Here is a 20,383-nt window from a genome sequence, read left to right as displayed (position 1 = left end):
CACTCAGGGAGGACATTGGTCACAAGGGTGTAAACTTTTGGTGAGCAATTTGGGAATATCTAGGAAGGTAGAATAAGCACATGACCTTCCATCCAGCAAGTCTGCTCCCAGCTTTACCCCCAGGGAAACCCTAGCACATGTCACACAAGGAACCACATATATGTGGCAATCCATAGCAGCAATGTTCATAATAATGGAAAAGGGGAAACGTCTAAATGCTCATCAACAGTGAACAGGATCGAACTGTGAAATAGTCTTGTAAATAAATCATAAATTTCAAAATACTGGACAAAAACAAAAACAAAAAGTTGTAAAAGGCTCCATGGAGAATGATGCCATTTTATATGAGGTTTACAAACTTGTAAAACAAGACCATGTAATTTTTATAAGTACATATATGTGTAGTAAAAGTAGAAAAGCATGCGTGGGCATGGTAAACACTTGGAGAAATTAGTTCCCGGGTCCGGTGGTGGGGTCGGAACAAGATATGGGAAGTTTACGTGACAGGTTTCCACTCTCTTTGTTTTGTTCTTTAAGTCATTGAAATGAATAGGACTTGATGTTAATATTTGCTAACACTGGAAGTTTCCATATTTGACTTTCTATTCTTATCTGTTTTTTAGATCATTCAGAATATAATTAATAATTTTATTTATTTAGGTTTTTTTAGTTTTTTTCAGATAATTAATAATTTTAAAAAGAGAGAAAACAAGGACGGTCATTGGGCCAGAGTTCTCATTGAGATTCCAAGTGCAGATCTGCAAACACCCACCATTCCTTTGGGCAAGTCCACTAGCCTTGAAGGCAAGGCTGGTTTAATGGTTTTCCCATTGCTTCTATTGGCAGCACCACCCGCACCCCAGATACCATTATTATATGAGAGGAGGTGGGTGGAATGCACATGACGAAACAGTTTAAAAAGAGCAGCTGCCCCATTTTTTTAAAAAAAGATTTTATTTATTTATTTGAGAGAAAAAGAAAGAGCATAAGCAGAGGGAGAGACACAAGCAGACTCACCTCCCCCCCACCCCCGAGCAAGGAGCCCAAGCAGGGCTTGATCCCAGGACCCTGGAATCATAACCTGAGCCGAAGGCAGACGCTTAACTGACTGAGCCACCAGGCACCCCTGCCCCATTTAAACAGGGGAAGAGAGGAGAGATGAGACCTAGCATCCATCTGCAGCAGCCCCTGTAATACACCTCCATGAACCCCCAGGGCTGTGAACTTGCACAGCGTGAAAACCCCCACATTCCATGAGGAGCTCAGAGCTTACCTAGACTGGGAGAAATGAAGGGCCGAGACCAGAGTAAGGCAATTGAGGCACCCAGGGCACAAAATCTAAGGAGCTACTTACTGTCAGGGTCATTCAAGCGCCACCCTGCACTTGTGTGCCCTACGTCCAGCTCGCCTTCTCTTTTTCTGACAGCTATTGACATACTTATTGCCCCTGCTGGAAAGCAAATTCCTGATGACCAGGCCCTGTGTCTGGCTCACTTGCCCCATTGGGAGAGCTAACCTGAAGCCTAGTGCACAGTAAGCCCTGAATGTTTGCTGAATGATTGATGGAAGGGAGGGAGGGAGCAAGGGAGGGAGGGAGGGAGGGAAGGAAGTAGGCAGAAGAAGGATGAAGGAAAGTTGGATGGACAGACGTGAGCCTCTTGCCCCATCTCCAAAGCCCTAATCTGGGCTGCCAGTCAACCCGGGCCAGCCACTTTGCTGCTGGGGGCCATGAGTGTGGGTAATTGTTGGCTTTGGCCTTACTCATCCTTCCTCTAGGGCCGTGTGCAAAGCGGAGGGTTTCACTTGCCCAGTGGGTACTGAATTACAGCCCTGGAGCTGGAGTCCTATGTAATTAACCAGCAGCCGCAAGCTCTGGAGAGTCTGTGAAGTCTGCCAAGCACGCAGGTGATTGGGCATCGAGCGAGGTGGCTCCTAATTAGCCTTGGCCTGATTTTTACTATCCACAGAGCTGAGACCTGCGTCCTCAGAGGCTGGTCACGCACTGGTTGGGGGGTGGTTCTTTACCTGGGCTCCGTGAATGGAAGCAGGGGCCAGGAAAACAGAATTCTGTGTGTGTGTGTGTGTGTGCGTGTGTGTGTGTATTTTGATTGGAGGGAAGAGGCTTTCTTGGAGCTATCCTGAGACAGAACAGCCCCAGATTCCCTGGCAGGTGCAGCTTTCTCAGTCTCTCCGTCTTTTCTGTCTCTCTCTTACACACACAGAGATACCCACTGTTACCTTAGCTGTTGGAACAAATGTCTGGAAACATATATTTAAAGGAAATGTGAAGAACCTTAGAGTTTATCAAAATCTACAGAACCTCCTCCTGATGATAAGACCTTCAGACCTTGGATCACAGAGAAGGAAGCATGGTGTCAGCCCCGCAGGGGAGGAGTAATAATGCATGGGCAAGGAGGGTGCTGCCCCTGCTCCTCTCAGCCAGCCTCCCACCCCTAAGCCTAACCCGTCAGTGTTTGGGGCTCTGTCACCCCTCTGTGCCATGCTTTTTTCCAGGCCAGGCCATGAAACAGATTTGTGACAAAGGTATTTGCCCTTTACGTTCTTTATGGCTTCCTACCGCTCCTTTGATTTTTCTATCCTCGCATTACCTGTCCTGCTCCTTCCACTTATTATCATCTCCCTTCTAAAGATGGCAAACTGTTGTTTGGAAAGGTGCTATGCCTTGCCAAAGCATCGAGGCCAAACTCCAGCTGTATCTGACTCCATATCAAGCTGCCTATAAACATAGCATGCGACCACAAACACAAAGTCTTAATAATATCTACCATTCCTTGGGCACGTACATGTTAAATGCCTGCTCCATGAGTAGACCCAGTGACCCCCATCTTATAGTCGGGGTTCACAGAGATAAGGGAGATGGAAGAGTCAGAATGCTAGCCGTGTGCGAAGGACCGCTGCCCATAATATTCACTATGCTCTCTCTCGCTAGAGTGTGAAAGGCTGCTGAGGAGCCCACGATCAGTATGAGGACAACTAGACCATGGCTCACCACCATGTGGAGGTTAATGGCCAATGAAGGTGGGAGGCAGGGACATGCAAATTACACTGCTGTGAGGTACCATTACACTTCTTCACACTTATCAGGTGGGCAAACATCTGAAAGTCTGAACACAGGAAGCACTGGAGAAGGAACTGGGGAAATGGGAACTCTCAGAAAAAAGAAATTGCTTGAGAGAGTGTAAATTAGTATAAGATCTTGGGAGAGGGATTGCCCCCCTACCACCTAGCCAACCTTCAGGGATGAGTGAGTTTTGTATACTGATGTACATGACATGAATGGGGACCTTCCCTGCGGTATTTTTATAATAAAGAAAACATGGTACAAGGGTCTAAGGCAAGGGAAGGGAAGATGTAAGGGGGCCAGGTAGGAAACGAGCTGAATCTTCCCAGGGGGTGACGATGGCCCAAACTGGGTGGCAGGGGTGGAAGTAGACGAGACCCAGAGGGGGATCTGGTTGGAGGTGAGGTGGGGAGCAGCAGCTCCGTTGGGGATGGGGTTTGAGATGCTGTTCGACATCCACGTGGAGATTTGTTGAGTAGCAGCCAGAAATATGGGGCTGGAGTTCAAAAGAGAGGCCATAGCTGGAGATGTAAATTGGGAGTCACCAGCACATAGATAGTGTTTAAAGCCATAAGCCTCTTAATTTTTTATTTCTTATAAATAGCTGAAGTAAATATGACCATGTTGACATCTGTTAATTCTGGGTGGTAGATACAATGGTGGTTATAATACTCTTTTTTGTACTTTTTTTTTAAGATTTTATTTATTTATTTGAGAGAGAGAGAATGAGAGACAGAGAGCACAAGAGGGAAGAGGGTCAGAGGGAGAAGCAGACTCCCCGCCGAGCAGGGAGCCCGATGCGGGACTCGATCCCGGGACTCTGGGATCGTGACCTGAGCCGAAGGCAGACGCTTAACGACTGAGCCACCCAGGCGCCCCCCTGTTTCCCCATTTGAACAACAAGAAGCTGGCCCACAATTTCTCAGGGTTCTTTCAGGGCTAACCATCCAGGATTCAAGCTGGTGCCTCATGGGGTCCCTGTGGGCCCAGATGGTATCCGCCCACCTCTCACGCCTAGTCCTGCAGATAAGGCCAGAAATACCCCATAAGGGGGCTCTATAGGTGGAAGGTCAACTCTGCCTCCAAACAGATGAAAACTGTATGAAGGGGAGTCAGAAAGGACAGGGCCCCACAGTCCCCAGGCCCTCGGGAACCCAAAAGAAATTAGGCTGAGATTAAAGGCAAAGAACTTTAGTGACAGAGCAGAGACTTTTAGTAACAATATTTAAACAGTTTTGTTTTTTTTTTTTTAAGATTTTGTTTGTTTGTTTTTGAGAGAGAGCACAAGCAGGGGTGGGGAAGAGCAAAGAGAGAGAAGGAGAGAATCCTCAAGCCGACTCTCTGCTGAGCACAGAGCCTGACGTGGGGCTTGATCTCACGACCCTGAGATCATGACCTGAGCCGAAACCAGGAGTCGGATGCTTAACTGACTGAGCCACCCAGGCGGCCCACCGTATTTGAAAAGCCTGAATGCATCCTCCTCAGGACCCCAAGACAGGCTGAAGAATAGTCCGTGGCCCTGAAACATACAAATGGGTGTGTGGCTGAACCAATCTGCCAGGTTATTAACAGGCACAGGAATTGATAATAATGCTATTGCTAATAAGTGCATATTACTATGCATTCTCCCGCTTAACCCTCACAAGGACAGTGCCGTGCGTAAGGTTATCATTTTCATGAGCCAGACGAGAATTCAGTGCAGGCTCAGAGCGATCAAGCAACTTGCCCATGTCGTGCAGCGGAGAAGAAACAGAGCCTGGCTGCAGGACTCTGGATCTCAAGCTCTTTACAGCTCTTGCTGAGCAACAGGTTTCTCTCATCTCCTCTACAGGAGCCAGAGAAGACAGCCTAGATGTAAGTCTGTGAACTGAGCCGTTTATTCATCATCAGCCCATAACTATTTACTGAGCGCTCACTGTGTGGCAGCACTCAGTGAGTCTGGCCACGGGGATGCTGAGATTAATAAGCTCAGCCTTTGTTCTCGCGAAGCGTGTTGTCTAGAGAGAGAGGTCAGTATCTAAACCAGCATAATAAAACCAATGGCTCCAGGCTGCTCCTGGGGTGGGGGAGGGGGGCACATATGTCCAGAGGGTCCCTGTGTGGGAAAAGATGGTGATTCCCAGGCGCCAAGCATGGACCAGGGTGTGTGTGGAGTCATGGCACAGGGCTTTTCTCTGACCTCATCGCCCGGCCGAACCGCCATTCCTGAGCCATGAATCCCAGAAACTTTCTGGCAAAAAAACGCTGGGCTCAGGAACGTGTGTTTAGCTTTTACCTTGTTGGGAGTGGGGGAGACTACAGAAACCCTGTCATTTTGTGTGTTGTAAGCCAGGGGTATTGGCTGCTTCTTTGGAACAACCTGTTGTATTGTTCTGAGAAGAACCCTTGATATATGCACAAAAGTCAAAAGAGGCCATACCTGGACAAGGAGACATTTAGGACTGGCTCAAAGGGGCCCCAGCTACTGTGGGGTAAGGAGAGAGCTGCTATAGGCTGGACTGCTTTTCTGCAGGGAAGTTCCTACTTTGGGACCCCTTGGGTGTGGCGCCTGGGTGGGAGGTGGGTTCACCAATGAGATTTAAGAGATGCACAAAACCTCTGAACTTGTGGGGGAAATGTTGTATTTTGTGCTTTTTTTCTTTCTGGGTAGAGGATTGAGAGCTTTCATCAGATTTTCCTAGGGCTCCTTGAATGCCCCAAGAAAGCGAAGGATCACATCTTTGAAGATTAATTAATACTTCTTTGAAATATTAATTTTCTTTCTTTTTTTTTTTTTTTAGATTTTATGTATTTGTTTGAGAGATGGGGAGGGAGAGAGTAGCAGAAGAAGAGGGAGAAGGAGACTCCGCGCTGAGCAGGGAGCCCAGAAGTTCTAGGGAGGACAAAGGCAGTCAGCCCCATGGGCATCAGCAAGGCACAAAGAGGATAGGTGGGGGCAGTCTTGTATTGTATGCAGGACTCGATCCCATGACCTGAGCGGAAGGCAGATGCTTGACCAACTGAGCCACTCAGGGGCCCCTGAAATATTAATTTTCTAAGTGCAGATTTAAGCTATACCTGCAGCAATTGCACGTTTTTGGGGTGGTGTGTGTATTTTTGGTTCTATGCTCCATGCCAAGATCCGGAGCTGAGACCCAGAAGACAGGCAAAAGGGACCTGTGGGTGTGCTTCCCCAGGCACTGGAAGAAGGCCCGTGTAACAGACACAGGATAGCCTGGGGCAGAGTTCAACATGCTCCCGACTGCCCGATGCTACACGGGGTTGTTTCAAACTGCGCAGCCCAGAACCTGGAAAATAGCTTCATGCTACCTACGGGATTGAATTTTGAGATTTTCATTCCGCTGGGGCCTTAAGCAACATCATAGTGTCAGTCATCCAAGGACGAAGCCATTCCTGGCTCAGAGAAGGAGGGAGGGGAGCTGGTTTGGATGAAGGTGTAAGGAAAATCCCTTCCTTGCTCTGGGCTCATGGGTTGGGCTAGACCTTCTAAGGCATTGATGTCTGCTGCAGGGCACACACAGAAGAGGTGGGGGGAGGCTGGTCCTGCCAAGACATGGGCCGGAACTGGGTTGGGAATGTGGGCCCAGGAGGACGAAACCAGCCTCGGAACTCTGAGAGCAGCCCTGCCCAGGCAAAGGTTTCCTGGGATGTCCTCCTGACCTTCTCAACTGTAAGCTCTGGTGTTACTCACCCTTGGCTCCCCAGTGCCTAGCACAGTGCTGGCCCTGAGAAGGAGGTGAATGAATAGAATGTGCCTCGATCCCCTGGAAGGCTGTGAACTCCTTGCAGGCAGGGCCCATTTCTGGATCAATACAAGACCGCCTCCACCTATCCTCCTTGTGCATTGCTCATGCCCATGGGGCTGAATGCCTTTGTCCTCCCTAGAACTTCTCAGCTCAAACCCATGCTTCCAGCGGTCCTTCTGCATAAGTGATGGAGACCCCAGCAATTTACTAATGGAAGGAGCTATCACCATTGGTTCTGGCCATGTCCCATCTCTTTTGCCTTTCGGAAAGGTGACAGTATTTTCTTTTAAAGATTTTATTTATTTATTTGAGAGAGAGAATGAGATGGAGCATGAGAGGGGGGAGGGTCAGAGGGAGAAGCAGACCCCCTGCTGAGCAGGGACCCTGATGCAGGACTCAATCCCGGGACTCTAGGGTCATGACCTGAGCCGAAGGCAGTCGCTTAACCAACTGAGCCACCCAGGCGCCCCACGGTGACAGTATTTTTCAGTAGAGGTCCTCAGTACCCACATGCAGGAGCCTTGTGCATTTATTTGTCCATTTCTCACTCAATCGCTCATTCATTTGTTCACTCCCATGCTCACTCACACGCTCACTCATGTCTTCAGTCATCTGACTATTCATCTCATTCATTCGTTCATCTAAACTTGCAGACCACTGCAGAATTGAGATGCTTCAGACAACAGGTCTTGCCTCTTAGAGCTCCGAGATTGGGGCACAGGGCACAAGAGCCATGAATACACACAGTGGGGTAAAAAGTAGTAAACTGCATGAGAGATATACAAACAGGTCACTGAGGGGTCACAGAAGGAAAGGTTTCTTCCACTCAAGAAAGGGCGAATCAGAGACAGCTTCCTGGAGCAAGCCTCAGCAGTAGCAGCTCCAGAATTTCTACATGGGGAGCGGGTGAGGGTGGCAGCCTTTGGAGGCAGCTTGAAGCTGCATCATCAGGAGGGCATGTTCCATAAGACTGAGTATCAGTCAGCTGCCTGATCATGATGAGATTGGGGAGCTTCATTCTCCCACCAGCATCCCCCTTGCTTCTCCCACTCAAGAAATGGCATTTGATTCATGCCTCAGTAAATGAGGAGCATTTATCTGGACTCAGGGTGGTAGGGAAAGGATGAACACCTGACGGGAGCAAAAGCCTGGATGTGGAAAAGTTCAAGGCCAAGTACAGGGAGCCTGGAGTCCTTAGGTTTTTGTTTTTGTTTTTTTTAAGATTTTATTTATTTGAGAGAGAGAGAATGAGAGAGAGAGAGCACATGAGAGGGGAGAGGGTCAGAGGGAGAGGCAGACTCCCTGCGGAGCAGGGAGCCCGATGCGGGACTCAATCCCGGGACTCCAGGATCATAACCTGAGCCGAAGGCAGTCGCCCAACCAACTGAGCCACCCAGGCGCCCTGGAGTCCTTAGGTTTTGATGGAACAGGTAGAAGGAAGGAGTGGACAGGGACCTTGGAAAGGTAAGTTGAGCTTGGAATGCAAGACTAAGGTGTTTGGGCTTCGTTCAGCAGATTGTGGGAGCCACTGAAGGTTTTGAGCAAGAGAATAACATGGCCAATGCTATTTGGGGGCTCGATCTCTGGGGCAAGGTGGAGAATGAAAAGGAGCAGGCAAGACCACGAGAGGCTGGTTCCAGGCCCCTCCTAATGTTGGGGGGTGGGTGGCAGAGCAAGAGTGTAAATGAAGGTTCACATGTCACTAGCTAAAATATCTAAAAGTTACAAATCAAATGAACACATAAAATACTTTCTATCCCCCTACCCTGACAAAGAGAGCTTCATAGCAACCTGAAGGGCCAGGTTCAATGTTTAATTCTCAAATCTTCACACCGGAAGGTGCCGAGAGATCTGCCCCATGGCCCCAACCTCCAGTCTGGGGCCCACATCCAGTCTTTTTCCATCTCTACCTCCTTCCCTCACTGTGAGAGGCCTCATGCATGCCTGTGGGCACCGAGCCCACACATCCAAACTGTTCATACCCCCAGCACACAGCTACCTCCAGCCACACTTCAGGCCTAGAGGGACACACACTGGCTGAGCATCTGCCCTTCAGAGCCTGGAGCAGAGGTCTGAGCAAACCTTTGGAAGCAGGCTGGCTTGGGATGAGAGAAAATTCCAGAGTCCAGAGCATTACATGTGTGTGGTCTAGAAGGAGAGGTTGCACGCTGCCCCTGATTTTTGTCCTTCTGAGTCTGGGGGACATGCCAAGAGAAGGCCCGAGTGGGACGTTCTAAAGCCCAAGACCCCAGGTAGGGGCCCCCTTCTGCCCGTGGTAAGGGCTTTCATGACCAGGGGAGACAGAATGAGGCCCTGAGCCAGGCCTTGTGAAGGAGGGAGCAGAAATGGCAGATTGCAGAGGACTTGGAGACCAGACAGGTGTGGCTGCCCATCCGAGCACTTTGAGTGCCATTGAAGCCTGAGCCTGGCTCCTTGACACCTTGGCACATGGGTAGATGGGTGGGTGCAGCCACCTGCACCCCTTGTGACAAGCATCCAAATGACTGTAGTGCTCTCCCCTCTCCTCTGCCCTCCCTCTGCCCGCTCTCTCCAACCCCCAGCCTGCGGTGTCTGGCTGGGCCGTGTGCAGGGCGTCTGGCCCCAGGGACAGGTGGGGTGCGCCCAAGTGCACACCTACACAGCTATAAATAGGGAGCCTCCGGCAGCTGCTCACTCAGCTTCTCTTCCCCAGCTGTGATAGTGCTGGAGCGTCTGGGACGCCTGGACCATGGACCCTGGGGAATGCACCTGCATGTCTGGTGAGTAAGGATGCCCACTCGGGGGTCCTGGAACCTTGCACCAGCCTCCGATATGGAGCCCACAGGGCTCTGATGAATATTTCTCTTCCTCCAATTAGGAGCTGCCAACGGGCTTTGTCTCGGACCAGTGACCTCTGGGGCAGTGCCCACTCTGTTGCCTACCAGCCTGATTTGCTAGAATTGAGACCCTGGCTCAGGGGGCGCTTAGTGTCAGGCCCCTAGGGGCAGCCACCAGAGCTAAGGACCTGGCGATCTGGTTTGGGTCCCCTGCTGCCATTCACTCCTGACACTTCGTATTTCTGAACCTCCATATCCTCATTTGAAAACTAGGGTCACGGGCGCCTGGGTGGCTCAGATGGTTAAGCGTCTGCCTTCGGCTCAGGTCATGATCCCAGACTCCTGGGATCGAGTCCTGCATCGGGCTCCCTGCTCCTTGGGAGCCTGCTTCTCCCTCTGCCTGTCTCTCTCTGTCTTTCATGAATAAATAAATAAAATCTTAAAAAAAAAAAAAGAAAACTAGGGTCACTTCTCCTCAACTGCCCACCTCCCAGGGCTGTTAAGAAAGTACTAAAATTATAAGGCACCTGGCAGAGGTCAAGGGAGTCATTAGAAATGTATGTGGGCTCCCAAGTCTCTGAAACGCCTTAATTCCGTGGAAGCACGTAGCGCAGGAGGAGAGAGGTCGGAGTTTGGTGGCATTTTGGGCTTTTATGACCTTTGGAAATGGTATCAAGAATTCTCATAAGCCTCTCTGGTCCTTAGCGGGACAGGTCTGTACCCCAAACTTGCCAAAGAGACAGAAACTTCCAGCGTTTTGACACTCAAAATTTGACACTCCAAATGATAGGTGGGATGATTTTTTTTTTTAAGTGTAGATGGTTTTTATATGAAAACAAGCTGAGGCTACAGCTCTCACTTTGAGTTATGTCCCCGGTTCTTTCTCCTGCCCATTCAGGGTTTCCATCTTGCCTGATGCCTTGAAAAGGTGAAGAGGGTATACAAGGCTTCCACAGTCCCTAGGGGACCTTGGGCGTGGTATACCTGGCCTGGTCTTAGTGGTTCTCAAACCCGATCGTACACCAGAATCATCTGGGTTACTTTTTAAAATAAGATTCCCGGGGCACCTGGGTGGCTCAGTCGTTAAGCGTCTGCCTTCGGCTCAGGTCATGGTCCCAGGGTCCTGGGATCGAGCCCCACATCGGGCTCCCTGCTCAGGGGGAAGCCTGCTTCTCCCTCTCCCACTCCCCCTGCTTGTGATCCCTCTCTCGCTGTGTCTCTCTCTGTCAAATAAATAAATAAAATCTTTAAAAAAATAAAATAAAATTCCCTTCCCCCACCCAGACTTATGAATCAGAATATCTCAAGGGTCGGTCCCATGAATCTGCATTTTAGCAAGCATCCGACTGAGGGGCCCGATGCAGCCACCCCAGTTTCCATCTGGGGACTGTGACGGGGAACCATCCACGGACCCGTGCCCCGGGGCGGGGGGAGGGGGTGCTCAGCAGCATCATTCTCTTGCCCAGCCCCTCCCCAAGGACAGCCCAGAAACCCTGCCACCTCGCGTCCCCATTTGACCGCAGTCCTCACGCTTGGGGCTCTGTCCTCTCTTCCAGGAGGAATCTGCATCTGCGGAGACCATTGCAAATGTACAACTTGCAACTGTAAAACATGCCGGAAAAGTGAGTTACGCTGAGCGGGGATGTGGCTGGCCGGAAGCTAGGAAAGTCTGTTCCCTCCCTTCCCAACCCACCAGCCATGGTGGGATGAGGCGGGTTCTGGAGGCCTCGGACCCATTTGAGAGGGATCTGAAATGACAGCTGAGCCGAGGCCTCGGGCAAAGCTCCTGAGGGGGGCAGCCTCACCTGGGGGTGAGGGCCTCCACTGGGTTGTGGGTGCTCGCGGAAGAAGAGGGCTGTGGGGAGGTCCTGCTATGCCCAGTGCCGGAAGGGACGGAGCACTGACCTAGAGTCAGGAGCTCTGGGTTTTAGTTTCAGATCTGCCACTGACCAGTGACCTTGAGCCAGCCCCTTCCCCTCGCTGGGGCAGCCGGTAGACTCTGATGACCCCTGAGATCCCTCCTGGCTCTAGCATCCCACAGCTTGCTGCCCCAGGGTTTTCTGCTAATGTGGATTGAAGCCTGTGGCCTGCTCTGCCCTTCCTGCTTTCTCTTAAGTGGTGGGAGAGGACGTGGTAAGAGGGGGGCGTTGACCCCCAAATTGACCTGTCCATCTCCTGAACCCTTCCAGGCTGCTGTCCTTGCTGCCCCCCGGGCTGTGCCAAGTGTGCCCAGGGCTGCATCTGCAAAGGGGGCTCGGACAAGTGCAGCTGCTGCCCCTGAAACACATCCGTTGTGCTGGGAGCCAAGGCCCAGGAGGCGTCTGTACAGTGCCTTAGTCAAGAAGTTGGAATTATTGTACAATATAGGTTATGCTTTTTATATATTTGCTCAGATGCGGTGTGGGTCACCTTCATGTAAAGGGCTTGAAAAATAAAGGTTTCGCTCATGGTTGTCTGGTGGCTCAGAGCAGTGTTTTGCCCTAACCCAGCAGGACCGAGAAGGGCTGACACCATTGCGTACGGTAAGCGTCAGCCTGCACCCCTTCTGCAGGTGGCTGCTAACCGTAGGAGCCGGCAACTCTGCCTCAGGGGGCTTCCTCCAGCTGTGGGGAGCTTGCTTGAGGCATGCACAGAGCAGCCCAGGAGTACTGGGGAGTCAACACCCCTGGGGACAGCCCTTAGCTGACAACAAACAGGAGTCAGTGGATAAACACCCCCCCCCCCCAGCATCTCTACCCTTAGGGTGGGACAAATCTGAGACGTTCCACACCATGCCCCAGAAGTCCCCAGCAGCGCAGGGCTCCAATAGCCCATGGCGGTACCCCGCTCATTAACATACCCCATATTGGCTCCCTTCCTTCCCTGCCTCACTTGTCCGTTTTCCTCCCAGTGCTTCCTGGGATCCCCACCCAATGAAACCTCTTGAACAGGGTCTGCTTTGGGACTAACTGATCTTAGCCGGGCTCTCCTGGCATAATGTCGGCCCAGAATGCCTTGTTGTGTGAAGAGTGCTGTTTAAAGAACTTCCATGCTGGGGGCGCCTGGGTGGCTCAGATGGTTAAGCAACTGCCTTCGGCTCAGGTCATGATCCTAGAGTCCCGGGATCGAGTCTGCATCGGGCTCCCTGCTGAGCAGGGAGTCTGCTTCTTCCTCTGACCCTCCCCCCTCTCATGCTCTCTCTCTCTCAAATAAAATCTTTAAAAAAAAAAAAAAGAACTTCCGTGCTGAATCAGCCATGAACTCCTAGCGAAGGATGTTTGTGTGCATCTAAAGAAAATCTCCAAGGCCAAGGCACCAAGGGCATTCGCTCCCTGGTTTGGGTATTTGGGCCCACTCTGGACTGGGTTGATGGAACAGACAGAGACCAGGAGAAACTGATGCTGTTCCCTGAAGTTCTTGCAGTTCACAGAAGTCAATGTAAAGAGAATCCAAGGTCTCTACCCACCTCCCTGAGATTGCTGACACACATCAGAGCTTTCGCCTGCTCTGGCACAAGTCCGACTAAGCTTGATGACTGTCACTCCTGCCATTATGTATGATACAGCCCTTACAATGCACCAGCCACTGTGCTGAGCCTTTCACACACACTCATTTAGTCCCCAGGGTAGCCCTGCAAAAGGGTGGGTTGTATGGAGGAATCCTTGATTTTTTTAAAAAATCCCTTATTTTTAAATAGGTCTACATGCACAATGTACAAAATACAAAAGATCCATAGGGTATAAGTCTCCCCACCTTAGCGCCCCAGCCCCTCCTCCTCAAGACAATGACAGTAAGCACTTAACTTGTGTAACACTCCAGCAGTGTCCCTGCCCGTACAAGCACGTATGACATGCCTTGCACGCACACGGCAGTGTCCTATGTACCTGGGGAAACTATGTGTTTTCCCTTATACAGTTAATTCTCTGCCAAGTCCTTTTTTCCACTTAAGAGAGAAGAGTAAGTAGAGGAAAAAATAGGAAGATTGAACCACAAAAAAATACAGTGACAAAACAAGAATTAGTGGATGAAACACAGTAGGAGACAAAGAGAAAACTCTACACAAGTCTCTCCCACGGCAGAGTCACCGCTGAGCCTAGCACCTGCCAGGGACCGTGCAGAGCAGGGACCATAAACATCTATAAGAAGCACTGACAGGGTCGCCTGGGTGGCTCAGTTGGTTAAACCGCTTCCTTCAGCCCAGGTCATGATCCCAGGGTCCTGGGATCGAGCCCCACATCGGGCTCCCTGCTCATGCAGGAAGCCTGCTTCTCCCTCTGCCTGCCGCTCCCCCTGCTTGTGCTCTCTCCCTCTCCCTCACTCTCCCTCACTCTCTCTCGCTCTCTCTGTGTGTCAAATAAATCTTTAAAAAAAAAAAAAAGCACTGACAACAGTGAGCCTTCCTCTCCCTAAAAATGCCCATATAAATACCTTCACTCAACTTTACATGTGATCTTAGGGAACTCCCAAACCCACTGAGCCATCTCTAGATCTGCGCGAGATCTGAGTTAGGCATCTATGGTCCATGCATGCTGTTATTTAAAAGAATAAAGTGGTCTATTAATAGATTAAAATATTAAGCACCTACTACCTGCCAGGTACTGGGCCCCACCTCTCCCCTGCATTATTTTCATTTTAATCATCACAACATGACCTCACGAAGTCATTACTGTTAATCAACTCCGTCTTCCCCAGAGGGGGAAACCAGGGCTCACAGAGGTTATGGGACTCGCCCAAGGCTACACAGCTAGTTTATAGAATTGAGATTTCGAATCCAGATTTACAGACTCCAAAGCTGTGCAACTGAGAGCAAGTGGAGATGCAGAAACAACCTAGTAGAAGGACCGAGGTGAAGGCTGCAGTCCCTGGAGGCTGGCGCTGCGGAGGGGAGGGAGAGACTCGGTCCCCTCTCACCCACAAGACCACCCCCAGCAGAGTGTGGATAACTCAAGCTCTGTGATGGCGTTCATGCTGCCAAGGGCCTGAAAGCAGGGCCCAGCGGAGGCTGGGAGCAGCTGTCAACTCCACCAGCCTATGTCCAGGTGGCCATCAGAGAGCAGCAGTCTTTTTGTTTTTTCCTCGCATTTCGAATTGCCTTTCCCCCCTTGCTATTTGTGGAACAGTTGAATATGTACTGGCTTCTTTCCTTATCTTCTGTACAACTGTCATTCTGGGGTCTCTTTTCATTGTTCTCCTAAGCTAGACCCATTGCTACTTGGGTCCCCCATCGTCCTCTATCTTGGGCTCCTTTCTATTTTGCTGAAGTACCTCCTCAAGCAATTTTTGTTGTTGTTACCAAAAGAATGGATTCCCTAAATGTCAGAAAACACCTTTATTTTTCCCTCATGCCTGTTTGATAGTCTGGCTGGGTATCAAATTTTAAGTCCAATATAATTTTTTCTTAGCACTTTTGAAGGCAGTGCTGCATTATCTTCCAACGTTTGGTGTTGCTGCTGGGAACACCAGCATGACCTGCCCTTTCTTTTTCTTTTTTTTTTTTTTTAAAGATTTTATTTATTTATTTGACAGAGACAGAGATAGCGAGAGCAGGAACACAAGCAGGGGGAGTGGGAGACGGAGAAGCAGGCTCCCCGCTGAGCAGGGAGCCCGATGCGGGGCTCGATCCCAGGACCCCGAGATCATGACCTGAGCCAAAGGCAGACGCCCAACGACTGAGCCACCCAGGCGCCCTGCCCTTTATTTTTCACTGGGCGCTTTTGAGAAATTTCTCAGGCTTTTTGCAATCCTCTTATTGACCTTTTAAAAATTTTGGTCCATCCTATTTTAATACATTAAGAGCTTCTTCTCTGAACATTTACCATAATACCTTATTTGTTTAAGTCCTTTCCTGAATCTCTCCGATGTGTGGGAAGTTTTTTTAAAATGTTTGTTAAGTTTCCTCTTTCTTGAACTATTTCTGGCGTGAGCCAAGCTACTCATGCTGTTTGACAAAGTCCAAGTATGAGGGACAATCCTGAGAAATCAGGAGACTCCACAGCTGGCTCCTGCTACTTCCTTTCATTTTATTTGCGGCAATCTTTATAATCAATTCTGGGGTTTCATGATACAATGATTTATAAATTTAGTTATGTCTATGCAAGCAATCATAATGAAACTGATTCCAAAAAGGCCCACGATGGGCCAAGACGTGAAAATACCCAGTGTCCTCCAATCTGTAAGGGAGCTGTTGGGTCCAGGCCCGGTAAAAATTCCTATTGATGAGATTCCTCAGGCACCTCTGAAACATTAGAAAAATCTCATGACATTCCACAGGACAGGAACCTCCCTATGTTGTATACAAAACAGGAGGCCACCTTTGGTATGCCCCTCGAGGCAAGCCCCTGGTGTAGGATAACTTCCTTGCCCTTACTCCCATTCCCTATACTGGAGTTGATAATGAGGACATAAACAAATGGTATAAGATTAAAGGAACAAAGGGTGCGGGCATCATCTGACAGCCTCTGGGAAAGGAGTGATCCTCCGTGGTGGTGTCTACGGAGCAAGGACAAGAGACCTATAGCAATGGAAGAAGTACTTTGATAAGATAGGGTGCACCCATTGTAAGCTGCCTTTGGAGAAAGTAGATAACCTTCATAGGTCACGCTGTTTTCTAAATCCGAAATGATGGCGATAAAATAAGATCACATGGAAGAATGGAAAAACAAGAAAACACTAACGAATAAAAAGAGTCCCCCCCGAGGCTATCGGGCGGGGGACGCTCGCAACCGGATCGTGTGTCCGTGTCTCCTCACTGCCGACGCCGTCCTTTCCTTCAAGGACCCTCCCCCCGCTGGAGCTGCACTCCGGCATATTTCTGCTTTTCTGAGCTGTAAGCAGGCTCTGTGGGTGTCAGTGAGGTTTGCTGACTGGTAGACTTGGTTTAGCACGCCCAGGTGGGGAGCCAGCCGGCAGGTGTGACCCACCCCTCAGGGCCAAAACCAAAAGGGCCCTCCTCTGACCCTATTCTGCAAGCCCTAGCCCCTCCTAGACTGGTTACTCCATTTCTTCAGAGACCTCTCACAGCCTCAGCTTGCGGGCAACTGGCGGGGTTGTACAAGGAGGGGGAAAGGAGGCCAACCTGATGAGTACGTGGTAGGCTACAGCCACTTCTTCCCTCGGTCCCCATCCTGGTTTCTGAGACCACTTCCTCTTCCGCTATCCCAGCCTGACTCCCCCAACCCCCTCCAAAACCAAGTAACACAGAACCCCCATACACTTCTCTCCTTTTTGATCTGAGCTGTGGCTTCCTCTCTGCCCATTTACTCATCAGTGTGATTTGACCAATTCCAGTATTGCAGAAAAATCTGGTAACCTCTGGCTCAACTGATGTGCTGTCCGAGTCATCCTCCCCCGCACCGATTCTCAGCTCTTTTATTAGTTTGTCTTGTCCTTCTTTGTTTTTTTTAGTTTCTTTCAGTGGAGTCTCAGGAGAAAGAAGAGGTAAATGCACGTATTCCGTCTCCCATCTTGAGCCCCAAATTCCAGGCTAGGCTTCTTAGTTGGATTATGATGTCCATTCTGCAGGCGAGAAAAGTGAGACTCGGAGAAGTTAAGGCTCTCTCCCCAAACTCAGGCAGGACTAGGTGAGAGACAGACGCTTGGAGACCGCGGGGTAAGACAAGTTGGGGAAAAGGCCAAAGCCCAGAGTGAGCAGACTAGTTACAGGCGGCCATGAGGGGTGAAACTTGAGCAGTGCAAGGAAACACCAAGAAAACACATTTTTACATCAAGAAAAAAAGAGCTTTCTCAAGGAAGAGGTGCCCGGAGCAGGAAGGGGCTGTGTCAGGAGGCTGACACATCACAGATTGTGTTCTTGTGCTGCCTAAGGGACAATGAGAGGCTGTGACAGTCTGCACCTGCTCGGGACAGGCTCCCACTTGGATGGAAACCAGAGGAAGCCTTGACGGGGAATGAAACGCAGGGCACAGGACGAGGAAGGAAGTTCCTCACGCGGACTGCAGGGGACGCTCGAGGTCCAGATGCAGGTGCGGAGGCGTTCGCTCTGAGCCCGGCGCCAGAGTTGAGGTCGCTATTCCCGCGTCAGTCTGGCGGCGTCTGGGGCCCAAGAGATGCCAGAAAGGGCTTGGAACCTCAGACGAGGCTGCAGGTAAGATAAATCAGGCCAAATTCTCCAAGGGCCGGTTAGGTGTAAAAAGCCCTTCACAATGTGTAAAGCACGCAGATTCACAGGACGTGAGGCTTTTAAAATAATTTGGCAATGTGGGTCCAAGAACCATGAAATCCTTCTTATTTGTCCCAATAGCTTCACTTCTAGAAAGCTGTCTAAAGAATTCGTCACAAATTCAGGGGAAAATAAAAAAAGCCTCACTCCCACGAAAAGATTCGCTGCAGTACCATCTACAATTGTGAAAAACTGGAAAGGGCCTCAAGTCTATGAGATCGTTCAAGTACGCTGCGGCGGCACTCACAACAGGATATGATACAGCCACTAAAAATGCAAAAACGCAGGAAATAATTATGGCAAAATCTGCTACAAATTAGGTGTGCAGTCATTTATTTTGAAAAAGAAGCTACACAGAATCAAACTATGGAAATGAAAATACGCTACAGTGTTAACAGTGGTTGTGTTCAAATCACAGATAAAAGATAATTTTTACTTTTCCTTCTTTTTTCTTGGTCTTTCTGGATTTTCCAAATTTTACTGAAGTAGCACATTTTTAAAAAATAAATACTGTTTGACAAGGGGGAAAAAATGTATCCTTTGAGCCGGACATTCTACTGTAGGGAATGTTGTATCCTCAGGAAAAAATCATGAATATACACACAAAAAGCCACCAAGATGTTTGCCACATCACGGGTTATAACAGTGAAGATTTGGAAATGACAAAAGTGTGTCTGTGTAGGAGACCATTAAATAAATTGTGTAATGAACCTACTAAAAAGTGTAGAAGTAAAATTGATTTCATGGGCAGATGGTCATAATCTGATAAGCAAGGAAAAAGTCATTTATAAATCAGTGTATACTGTAGGCTTCTGCTTTTATATTTGAAAGAATTATATAGATTTTTTAATTTTTCAAAATTTCTGCAATAAACAAAGAAGGAAGAAGAGGAAGAGGGAAGCTAGACCCAGATGTTTTTGAATCTGAGGTACAGGTGGCCTGAATTGTACAATTTATTTTTAAAGTTTTGTGGGGTTTTTTTTGTTTTTTGTTTGTTTGTTTGTTTGTTTGTTTGACAGAGAGAGACACAGCGAGAGAGGGAACACAAGCAGGCTTCCTGCCGAGCTGGGAGCCTGATGGGCTCGATCCCAGGATCAGGACCTGAGCCAAAGGCAGACGCTTAACGACTGAGCCACCAAGGCGCCCCAGTACGAATTATTTTTAGAGGTAAGGATGGGACAGGGTACTTGAAACTGAAACAGTCTTGGAAAGTTTGGGCCACGTGACCACGATACACGTTGGCTCAATGGAGGCTTCCCTCCCTCTCCATGCCCAGCCTCACCATCCACCTTCCCTGGCAAGTGCTCTCACTTACTTTCTCATATTTCAGTTCCCAAACACCTTCGACAAGGAGGCAGGGCGAGGCCTGACTATCCACATCTGCCAGAGGATGAATCAGAGGTCCAAAGATGCAAGCTGGGGATAAGGCAGGGGTTCTGATTCCCCTGGCTCCCTTCCCTCCATGGCTGAGTTGCTAAAAAAAACCATCCTGGATTTGTTATAGGATAAAGTAAAGCAGGGTTTCTCAATCTCTGCACTATTGACATGTTAGGCCAGATCATTCTTTTGTGGGGAGGTTAATCTGGGCATTGAAGGATGCTTTAGGAGCATCCTTGGCCTCTACCCATTCGATGCCAGCACCATGATAACCACCACCACCAGCATCACGTTGTGACAACCAGAATGTTCTCAGACATTGCCAAATATCCCTGGGGGCAAAACTGTTGACCGTGGAGAACCACTGAAGTAAGGTGAGTTGTGAGACAGAACTTTAATGCTAGGTCAGGCTGCTCTGGGCTGGTTTCTGGGAGAAGGCGATGCTGCCTGTCCCCAGACCTGGGCAGTGGGTAGTGGGGGAGCGGGGATCTAATGGGGAAGGGAGAGAGGGGAGATTGGTTTATGCAGAAAGCATGGGCACCACCATGTCATGTACCCTCCCAGCAGCACTTAGCTTACTATGTGTGGATTTTTTTTTTTTTAAGATTTTATTTACGGGGCGCCTGGGTGGCTCAGTTGGTTAAGCAACTGCCTTCAGCTCAGGTCATGATCCCGGAGTCCCAGGATCGAGGCCCACATCGGGCTCCCTGCTCAGCAGGGAGTCTGCTTCTCCCTCTGACCCTCCCCCCTCTCATGCTCTCTCTCTCAAATAAATAAATAAAATCTTAAAAAAAAAAAAAAAAAAGAAGAGTATCACTAAAAAAAAAAAAAAAGATTTTATTTACGTATTTTGAGAGTGAGAGAGAGAGAGAGCACGAGGCGGGTGGAGGAGAAGGAGCAGATGGAGAGGGAGAAGCAGGCTCCCCAATAAGCAGGGAGCCCGATGTGGGGCTCGATCCCAGGACCCTGGGATCATGACATGAGCCAAAGGCAGACGCTTATCTGCCTGAGCCACCCGGGTGCCCCATATGTGTGGATTTCTTATGAAATGCCTCGTTGCCCAGATAGTGGGTTCTCAGAAAAGACAGACGTTGTCATTGTCCTGCTCCCCTTCGTACCTGCCATTCCTAACACAATGTGTGGCTTAAGGCAGTGTTCAATAAATGTTTGTGGTAGAGAAGGAGAGAATTTACCACCACGTTGC

General features: G+C 49.4%; 1 protein-coding gene across 1 annotated transcript; it reads left to right on the top strand.

The window, feature by feature from the left end:
• Nucleotides 1-3,014: 3,014 nt before the first annotated feature.
• On the top strand, nt 3,015-12,071 carry LOC118355948 (metallothionein-4-like). Its single transcript, XM_035725308.1, has 3 exons — nt 3,015-3,105; nt 11,201-11,266; nt 11,834-12,071. Exons 1-3 carry the CDS (start codon nt 3,015-3,017, stop codon nt 11,923-11,925), a joined length of 249 nt encoding a protein of 82 aa, XP_035581201.1. The 3' UTR covers nt 11,926-12,071.
• Nucleotides 12,072-20,383: the final 8,312 nt, after the last annotated feature.

The sequence above is a fragment of the Zalophus californianus genome, chromosome 17 (genome assembly GCF_009762305.2).
Source record: "Zalophus californianus isolate mZalCal1 chromosome 17, mZalCal1.pri.v2, whole genome shotgun sequence".
NCBI lineage: Eukaryota > Metazoa > Chordata > Mammalia > Carnivora > Otariidae > Zalophus > Zalophus californianus.
This window is presented reverse-complemented; position numbering and strand designations above follow the sequence as displayed.